The 10,800-nt window shown below is 32.7% G+C and overlaps 1 protein-coding gene across 1 annotated transcript in view; it reads left to right on the top strand.

Annotated features, from left to right (window-relative positions):
- Positions 1–4,771, top strand: part of LOC107641280 (probable RNA methyltransferase At5g51130) — an 8,356-nt gene extending 3,585 nt beyond the window's left edge. Inside the window, exons 3-10 of the mRNA XM_016344775.1 lie at positions 1,816–2,024; positions 2,123–2,237; positions 2,414–2,461; positions 2,545–2,698; positions 2,801–2,888; positions 3,996–4,061; positions 4,449–4,517; positions 4,682–4,771. Of these exons, the coding sequence (XP_016200261.1) occupies positions 1,816–2,024; positions 2,123–2,237; positions 2,414–2,461; positions 2,545–2,698; positions 2,801–2,888; positions 3,996–4,061; positions 4,449–4,517; positions 4,682–4,771 (839 nt within the window). The remainder of the gene's footprint in view (positions 1–1,815; positions 2,025–2,122; positions 2,238–2,413; positions 2,462–2,544; positions 2,699–2,800; positions 2,889–3,995; positions 4,062–4,448; positions 4,518–4,681) is intronic.

Below are 10,800 nucleotides of genomic sequence, written 5' to 3'. Positions count from 1 at the left end.
AGATTAAAAAATTAAATACAAAATAATTTATTTTTAAATTATTTTTAATATAAATATTTATTATTTATTTTTTAAAAAAATGTAATTAAATTATTTACTCAAACTGAAATTTTATATAGTATTGGTCTCGGTAGAGAATTAGAGATTATTAGACCATCTCCAGTAGGAACTCATCCCAGTTCCTGTTTATGACCCACCTGTCATAAAAAGTAACTCCACAGCGAATGAAACTCTCACGCGATCTAGAATTTTATAAAAATTAAATTTATTTTTTAATGTAAGTAAATTTAATTAATTATAATTTAATATAATAATATAAATAATATTCAATATTAATTATAATATAAATAATTAATATAAATTATTAATTAAATAAAAACTTAATTATTTAATTTAATTAATTATTTAATTAATTATTATTTAAATAATTAATATAAATTATTAATTAAATAAAAATATAATTATTTAATATAATTTTTATTATAATTATTACTAATTTAATTATTATTTAATTATTTAATTATTTCAGATTTTATATTATTATTTTTTTATAATAACTTGCCAAATGGCAAGTTATTATTGGTTAATTTGAGTCCCTGCTTAGAGGGACTCCCTTACTTTGATCCTTGTGCGGGAACTCACTCCTTCTCTCCTCCAATGGTTAGAGTTCCTATATGTCAGAAAAAAGTCAAAGAGAAACTCACCATTGGAGGTACTCTTAGACCATCTCCAGTAGGGAACTCATCCCAGTTCCTGTTTATGGCCCACCTGTCATAAAAAGTAGCTCCACATCAGCTTTTGCGTTATAAACAATAAATAGGAACTCAAAGCATCTCTCTCTTCTCCATTAGGAGGAACTAACTTTATAAAAATATAATTATTTAATATAATTTTTATTATAATTATTACTAATTTAATTATTATTTAATTATTTAATTATTTTAGATTTTATATTATTATTTTTTTATAATAATTTGCCAAATGACAAGTTATTATTGGTTAATTTGAGTCCCTACTTAGAGGGACTCCCTTACTTTGATTCTTGTGCAGGAACTCACTCATTTTCTCCTCCAATGGTTAGAGTTCCTATATGTTAAAAAAAAGTCAAAGAAGAACTCACCATTGGAGGTGCTCTTATATTTCAAAAAGAGATCAGCAACATCGAAATTCTTCGTTATCTGCGAATATTAAAAGGAGTGAGGTGAGTAATCATGCATAAAAAATTAATTAGAAGTTGAACAAGTAAAAACATGAAAGGAGAAACAATTATTTAAACGTAACAAAAATAAAAAAAATACACATATTAAAAATATGTGATAAAATAAATTTTAATATATATTTGAAATTTAAATTATTTTATTTTTTGGAATTTAAAACAAAGCGAGTCATTAAATTAAGAGTAAGACTAGGTAATATGGAAGAGAAAAATGAAACTGAAAGCGAAGGAAGAGGAAAAGGATCAGAAGGAACGACTCGTTAGAATTAGGCAATATGGCAATTTCAAAGGATACTATAATAAACGAGTATTTATCTTTTTTTTTTTCTTTTTCTTTTCATTAGTTTCAGCAACAATACTTTGTTTATGCTATTAAACTGTATTAAACTGTCTGTTCTTATCTTATCTTTTATTATATTTATTTGTTATTATCTTATCTTTTATCTTTATTTATTTTTATCTTTCGTATACAATGGGATATATATATTTAGTTTTACCTTTTCAATCAACCATCAATTTCAATCGATCAAGAAATACAAAACACACCATTCTTTCCTTTTTTCATTCTTTCATAATTTTATTATATTCAACAATGGCAGAAATAAGAGACTTTGACCTGAATCAGCTCCCAGAAAGTGAAACTGAAAGTGAAGGCGGAAGTGAGTCTGAATCTGAATCTGGAGCTGAAAGTGAAAGCGAAAGCGAAAGTGAAAGCGAAAGCCAAAAGGAAGAGGAAAAGGATGAGAAGAAGGATCGACTCGTTAGAATTAGGCAATATGGCAATTTCAGAGGATACTATAACAAACGAGTATTCATACATTTTCTTTGTTTTTGCTTTCTTCTTTTCATTAATGTCAACTAAAAGATTCAAACTTTACAATGTCCATTTGGTTTTGATGATTCCAGAATGCAGGGACTCCTGAAAAGGATTCACGTTTAGAATTCTTGAGAAAGGAATGGTTTGAAGACAAGGAGTGTCTTGATATTGGTTCCAACGATGGCACATTAATTATCTCCATTGGTATTTTCATTGGCCCTCCAAAGATTCAATCTTTCCTTATTCATACTATCGGAATCTTTGAAATTTATGTTTTCTTGCTGTGCAAGTTAACTAATGACAAAATGGCACTGGGTTTATTAGATTGTTCTTCTGCTAGCTGTTATTTCTAAGTGCTGATCCTTTGTTCTTTTATGCAGCGAAAATGTTCCGGTGCGAGAGCATTCTTGCAATTGACATTGATCCTGGTATGATCAGGTCTTGCTTTGAACTTAGAATAGAAAAGTGTTTTGTTCCTTCTTGATTGATTGTTGTTGTGGGCAATTTGCAGAACTTGTTGAGAGAGCAAATAAGAATTTGAGAAAAGCTGCTGAAAGTGAAATGCAAATTGGTGAGTCCTCTAAGAATCTGATTGATGTGGTCACATTCAAACAAGAGAATTTTGTGGAGAGCCAGCATCCAGAACTCTATCATACTGTTACTTGGTAAACTTTTATTTCGTATCATACATTATTATGTCCAAAATGTTCTTTAAAATTGTTGGATTGCATGAAATTAAATATATTTCACCTTGTGCAATAATGCAGTTTTAGTGTAACTCAATGGATACATTTGAATTATGGAGATCCAGGCTTAATCAAATTCTTTTACAAGATATGGGAGGTGCTTCGACCAGTAAGTATTGTTTACCTTCATTTATGTGTGTAACTATCTCTCTTTTGGCAGTTAAGCATGTATTATGTCAATATATGGATAGATCAATATGTTTAAAACAATTGGACTTCAAAATTACACGCAGCATTTGAAAATTGTTTACATCTCGGTTTTATACATTATTACGTAAACCGCTATAGATTATAGAATTTTCAAAATACACATAAAATTGTATAACTCATCGCACATTATAAAAATTTACATTAAAGCATAAACCGTTACAGGTTATAGTGTTTTATGCATAAAAATGAAGCTATGTGCTTACACTAATAAGAGAAAGTTTAAGAGGTAAGCACTTTTATAAAAAAAAAAAAAGTGAGGAATTTTAGACTATTGAATTTAATTTCACACTATTAAAAACACTAATGATAACTAATTGATAACTACAAATCACAAAATTTGCTGACCCTAACACTCCTCCACTAATAATAAAGCAAGACAAGGTTCTCTAAAATGCTCTTCAGTATTGTAATTAGCAAGATTTTTGAAGACTACACCATATGTACAGTTATGAAAAATTTTCTTTTAATGTTTATTTTCTCTTCCTAACTAAAGTATTATATATCATCATATTTTGGTTTAAAAAAAATTTTCGTCTAAAATTTTACCAAATTTTAATTTGCCGTGGTCACCTAGTAATTAATAGTGTGAAATTGAGCTCGTAAACTGCTATGGACTACGCAGGATTATCTGATTTATCTCAAACTATCACTTCATAAACGTTATTTTTCTATGTCGATTCATTTTATTATTTTGTACATCATTTTTGTATAGTATTTTGTGCAGCTTCATTTTTTGTGCATAAATCGCTGTAATCTATAACGATTTATACTTTAACATAAATTTTTCATAATCCGTAATAGGTTATAGAGTTGTGTGTATATTTTGAAAACCCTGTAACCTATAGCGATTTACATAAGACATATGATGGATCGGAAATGTTACTTTTGTATAATTTTAAAATCCAATTATTTAAACATGTGATCTGCCCAATATATACACACCCGCTTGTGTTATATCCTACTTCTGTGTTATTTGTTTATTTATTTTTTCTTGTTATATTACCAGGGTGGCGTTCTTATATTGGAACCTCAAGCATGGAAGTCATATGTAATAAAGCATGATGTATCACCTGTAATAATACCACCTTTGATCTCTCTCTCTCTCTTATCATTCATTTATATTATATGATTTCAACTACTGTTAGATTATAATCATTTATTATGAATCTCTCTAGTATATCATTTATATTATATGATTTCAACTGTTAAATTATAATAATTTATTATGAACTATTTGTACAAAATTTTAAATATGGATAAGATTATATTCTTAAAGAACTCATATTTTCAACGTATATATTCATATTTTCCCTATACATTTTTAAGTTTTTGTGTTCTTTTTTTTTTGGATCCCATGCATACTATATTTTTTAATGGATCTATGAGGCTACATAATTATATTACTTTCTGTCTTTCTTTTTAATTATATTTTTTCTTTTTTTTTAATTTTATTGTGCAGATTACTGCTGAGAAGTTTAAAGAGATTAAATTTCGTCCAAAAAATTTCCAGAAGATACTATTAAATAGGGTTTGTGTTATTTTTATTTCTTTGGTGAACTGTATATCAAAATGTGATGTTTGTTCAATAATAACAAGCATTCAGGCTGCTTATATTTGTTGTGCAATTTTATCATTATATTCTTGACGCCTGACGTTTTTTTTGACTTTTTTTTTTTTTTTTTACCTTTTTAGATTGGCTTTAAAAGTGTAGAACATATCAATCCAAGTTGGTTAAAGGCCAAGCTTCGTTACAATAGACCTATTTTGGTTTTTAACAAATGAGACAAAGTACAATAATGTAATCCAATTTGGATTCATTCTTTTGTATAGCTTGACATTTAGATTCACAGGTTGCTCGTGGTCATAGATAGCATAAACAGTAATTAGCAATTTTTCTTAATTTTTATTTTTTATGATGACTTTCATTTGCATAAAAAATGAGTTGAAGGATATACCCCTAAATCAGATACACTCACTCTTTTCTCTTACAGCATAGTGTTTCAATTTAATTTGTATCCAGCAAAATTAATAGCTTTGAAGTAATGAAAGTGTCTTGTGACTTTTGTTGATAGGATTAGGTTATTGGTATTTTATTAAAACATCGTTTTACAATAAATAAATAAATAAACAATTTATAATTAAAGATGAATTTGTTTCTAAGGATAAAAGTGAGTCAAATCAACTCGTAAACTTAGTTCGAACTAAACTCGTTAACAGCTCGATAAGTTAAGTTTTTGGGCGTACGAGTCAAACTTAAATTTAAATTTGAATAAGTTCAGCTCATTAACACATAAGCTAACTCGATTATATACAAAGTTATAACTATATATTACTTATTATAGTTATTTATATTAATACATTTATATATATAATTGATAGAATTTTACATAAGTGATAATTTATTTATTTATATATATTCAAATTATTTAAACTAACTCGTGAGCTAAAGCTGACTCATGAACTTTTAGTGAGTCGAATTTAATATTCGTGAGATAACTTACCTCGCTCAACTTAACTCATTTTACTTTCATCCTACACTATTATTTTTATCAAATAATTTATAACAAAAACTTTTTAAAAGAAATTTCAAAAGCACATTTTGATTTTGAAAGAAATTTTTCTTGTTAATTAATTAGTGTTAGAAGTTCAAAACTACCTTAACTTTATCCAACAGAAAAATTCACAGGTGAGTCGACTTGGTTTCGGGTGGGATTAATTAACGAAGTAACTCAATTCAGTAAACCTAAAATGCAACTAAGAGAAATGCGAGATTGCAAAATTTTAAATAAACAGTAGTTTTTATCATACCTTTCGCAGTCTCTTTTCTTGTTTTCATTTGTTTTTTTTCTTCCTTTCGAAATCTTCTCGCGATTCTTTTCCAATAGCGGTTTTCGCAGAGAACACGAGTGAAGTTTGAGAGAGATTCGAAGTTCTCTAATAGCGGTTTCAATGTTAAAGAAGGAATGTTGTTTCATATTTAAGGTGCGAATGAATATGTTAACATTTCGGTGCTCTGGTCGCGTGTATACACGCTCATTTAATGGTATTGGATTTTTTTGGTATTGGGCCAACTTGGATGGACTTGGATAAAAAATTATATGGATGTGTAGTGTGACTATAATTATTATAGGCTAGTTATATGGTACAGAGTTAGACATACAGATTCAAAGAGCCGCTGACAAGTGTGCAAGATGGTGGATGCAGGGAACAGACTTGGCAGAGCTCTTTAAGCTTGTCTGGCATGGTTGTTGAAGGGGGATCCGGCTAATTGAATAAGCCAGTGAGGAGCCAATGTCTAGGAGGTGGGCTGGGCCTTTGATTTCATTTTTTGGTTTTGGTCTTCAGTGGTAGACTTGTTTAAGATAGTTGGGCTTATGCATGTTATAGGCTTCTTCATTCTGTTATGGGGGTCATCTTCTTTGTTTATGTAGGTCCACAGCATAGCAAACAAAAAGAAGATCAAGTAGAAAACAACCACAAAAACAACATCTGAATGTCATTGAGATAAGAAAAGATCCACATCCAACACCACTACCACCAACACCAACAAAGCGTTCTAGATATTGCCTGATCATCATCACCCCTGCTCGAAAAGGATCAGGGTAACCGTGTTCGGGTCGTCCGCATCTCGACCGGGTCTTGGAAGCGGCACAACTTGCAGAGGCCGCATCATCATCTCCGGAGGATCTTGTTGCCCAGATGTCGCTGGTGGAGAGACCTGTTAGGGCCAGGTCAAAGGAATCAAATCTTGACTCTAGACCTGATCATCAATTGGAGGTAGGAGCTGCGATGGTTGAGTGGCGGTAGCCATGGAAGGAGGCTGCTCTTTGCGGCGGCTTAATGGTAACAGGACGATGAGATGGGGGTTGGGCCGTGTTGGCTGGGTGTCGATTCGGGTAGGATTCTTTGGGCCTACCCGAACATAAAAAACGCAACAAAGGGTGAGTCGAGAAGGTTATGGTCACGGGTTAAAAATGAGAAAAACCCTAATACCCTAACTCAACACAATTAGTCCCAGTGTCGTTGATCCCTTCTTTCCTATCACACGATCGGTTGTTCCTTGTATTTCCTCACAATGGGCTAAATCTTTGGTTTATGAATAAATTGAACATCACCTATACTATGCAGAATAACCAACCATCTGGATACCAGGGATAATAAACATCTCATGTTATAAAAAGCTAATTTTGGGTTCACCAAGGTTCGAACTCTTGACCTTCCAGATCTGAAACTCTAATACCATGTCCTGAAACCACTCATCCCAAAAGCGTAACCTGACAGGACAATGTAACACTAATAATCATATCTCTAATACTTTCTAAACCTTCATTGTACGCTTAGGTCATTGGCTCCCTATACTTTCTCTTTATTGTTTGATTGATTGTGAAATCAGGTTGGCAGTGGCTAAGAGACAAGGCCACCCATTGTCCGGAAACACCTTCGGGTAAAGTGGATGCGACCGTGATTGATGATGACGGTGAATACCCTTCGTGTCTGCACGAAGGACTTCTGAAGGTGGCATACACGTAGATTGAAAAACATGTAAGCTTAACCACCAATATTTGTACAGGGTGGTATTTTAATTTTGGTCATGAAGGAGGTTATCAGTTTCTCCAATTCATATTTTTATGTTGTTTTATTTATTTTTGTCTATTATAGGTTGTTCTTAGACTGTACGGGATGACTGAAGCAGTCGCGTAACCAATGTTGTTCTGCTCGTGCAAAGACAACTCTGTTCGTATGTCTATCTATGCCGACGTAAGTGACCATGAAGCTTGCATCGGGTTGTCTTGCTTACTCAAAGATATTAGATTGTGCATACGATAGTAATTGTTGTTGGATTACCAAATAAACTATAAAATCATTATATTAGATTGTGCATATGATAGTATCTTGTTGTAGCATGGTTGTTAATATATCTAATTGCCTTGATGAAAGCCATATTCAGTGTTTTATAACTGCTCTGTCTCTTTGGGATTTCAGAATATCTTGATAAAGCAATGGGTCTTGACTGTAAACATGAATATGAATTACCAATAAGTAACTTGTTATTCTTTTTCACCTGCAATAATATGGTCAATAATCTCTGTCGGAAGGGATTTCACAATCTGGAATCAACACCTGCACTAGAGGAGCAGTTGTTTCTTATTTACCATGATTCTTGCATGAGGATTTCTGCAGAAAATTTCATTTCACATAATGAATGTGCTTTGTTTTGGTGAATTCTTTTCACATACTGTGGAAGTTAATTTGACTAATTAACTTGACCAGAAGGAAAGTGTGAAAAAATTACTGGTGAATATCTAATACTTTTTTGAATCCATTGTATGAACCTGTATTGCTAATTAAATATGTGGCAAAAAATTGGGGAAATCACACATGAAAGCTTCATTTGGTCATTTTCCTAAGTGAAAATCGTAACAGAATTACACAGAAGCAGATAAGTGGATAAATTGGAGTCTTATGTGTGTTAGGTGAAGGTTAAGAAGTCTGATTTCCGAATAAATGTGAGTCTTATATCTAATCGAAGGTGTTTTCGTCCCTTGCTTTCCAGGCCCCACTGATGCCGCCGCACCTCGCTTTCTGGTCCCTCTGCACTGTTATGGTTCGCCTCCACCCCAGCAAGAATGACGCAAGGAGCAAGTTAAAATGGAGTTACAGATCCAAATTTTTAATGTGCGACGCCTTATAACCTTCGCCCACTCCTCCTGAATCGGTTCGTACTATTATAATTAGCGTTGTGTATGCCGTTATTACGAATATGAATATTTTTTCGATGTGAAATTCTATTTATTAGTTGGTTCAGTGAAAAGGGGATAAGCACTCGGAATGAATGTGACTTTGATTCATTCCTGTTGAAAATAAGATGTTAACATTTTGTCGAGAGATTACAAAATAATAGTGTATTTTTTTATTTTTTTTTTCTTGTGGCGCCTGTTAACGATTAATTTAGTGGGTGTAGTCGAGTACAACAAGTAGCATGACTTAAATTTTCAATAAATACTGGAAAGGACTTTTAAATCTGATATCGTTGGAGCTACCAACCGGGGATGGAATAAACACGAAAGAGAGCAAGAACAAAGATGTTAGTGTTTGTTTGAATGAAGTTTGGTAAAGAGTTCTCGAGTTATTGGGGTTAAAGCATGGGTGTTTTGTAGTTTTTACGTGTTACGGTAAAGCCAAATTTAAATTCGTTGCGATCCATTCGATTGACTCAGAGATTGATTATTCGAGTTTGAGAAGTTTCTATGACGATCACAACCATGTGGAAAATAATTTTCCGATTCATATGGGGGTGATCATTATGAAAACTTCTCAAACTTGAATAATCAATCTCTAAAGTACTCGGATGAATCACCATGGATTTGAATTTGGATTCACCGTTATGGTTAAAAACCACAAAATACTGATGCTTTAATCCCAATAGCTCAAGTGATCTGTACCAACCTTCATTCAACCAAACACTATCATCTTTTTTCTTGCTCTCTTTCACTTTTATTCCATCCCCTATTGGTAGCTCCAACGATATCGGATTTAAAAGTCGTCTCCAAGGTTTCTTAAAAATAAAACTATAGTCGGCTACAAGGCATAAATTAAAGTTTAGCAAGTGACCAAGAAAAATTTTGTCAATAATATTATTCAGTATTCTCTCGAGAAATTTTTATCGTTTTGCAGGGAGAACAGGAATGCATCAAATTTACACGGATGCTACTCCTGAATAATTTGTTATTCAGCTAGTTGCTAAAGAGAAATTTACACCGAAAATAATAACTATATTAACACATTTTCAACTCAATTCACGAGGAGGAGGAAGAGGCGGAAGAAGCCAAAGCTGGGTGAGCACGTTTGGTTAAAGAAGATGTCGAATTTAACTAGGAAGATTTGCCATACTATTAGAGGTCTGAGCTACATTAAGAAGTCAGTAATGTGGTGCTATTCGTAGTGCCTACCGATGCCTTTGTAAAGCGGGTTCATGGGAAGGCATCAACGCCATGTCCTACGGGGTTTGTCATTGGCGAAGAAATATATATGCGTTTACATGTCTGCTTGTGTTCAAATTTCCCTCACCATAAACCTGTCCATGTTTGATGCGTTTTACACCTTTAGTTTGATGTGATGTTTTGATATGCTTAGGTGGAGCCTTCGGCGCGTTTTTCTTGAAGAGGAGAGCTCATCAAGGACTCCTACAACATTGCAATCGGTATATGCATAAGGACGAATGTCATGAGCTATTGGCTGCACAGCCTCTTCTATAGGTATGCAGTTGAGTTGTTAATACCATCATAATTCTTGCTTGTCCCATCCTTTGCTGCAGCATAAGTTCTTGGTATAAACAAAAGGTTAGGTGGTTATTCCGTTAATAATTCGAAATCTAAACGCGGTCATAGATGTTTGTAGCAAGTCATGGGGAAGGGTCTAGGTTAACCATTTTTTCAGTTCCTCTTCAGGCTATATGTGATTAATCCATTGTAAAATGAAATCCCCAATTGCCAAAGGGTTTAAAAGGGAACTCGGTTGGCGCAGGATGTAACCTTATGCTGTATATGTTATCAAGTCTTGTTAGTTACCATTGAATTTCATCTAATATTGTGATTTAGGTGTTTCGTACTTTACAACATGTGTTGATGGTGACTTATAATCATGCCGGTATATGCCCTCAACTGTAAGGCAAGATCAGTTGTCGGAAGAAAGTTTGTACCGGTGCGTACCTAAAATCGAGCTTTAAATTCGTTTTATCATGGTTGCCAGCCTTATGGTTCCACCCTTTTCTTTTCCTGTTACTTAGCTATTGTGAGTTTAACCTTGTAACA

Source organism: Arachis ipaensis, chromosome B05, assembly GCF_000816755.2.
Source record: "Arachis ipaensis cultivar K30076 chromosome B05, Araip1.1, whole genome shotgun sequence".
Taxonomy (NCBI): Eukaryota; Viridiplantae; Streptophyta; class Magnoliopsida; order Fabales; family Fabaceae; genus Arachis; species Arachis ipaensis.
Note: the sequence above shows the minus strand (reverse complement) of the source record. Positions and strands in the feature narration are given on the sequence as shown.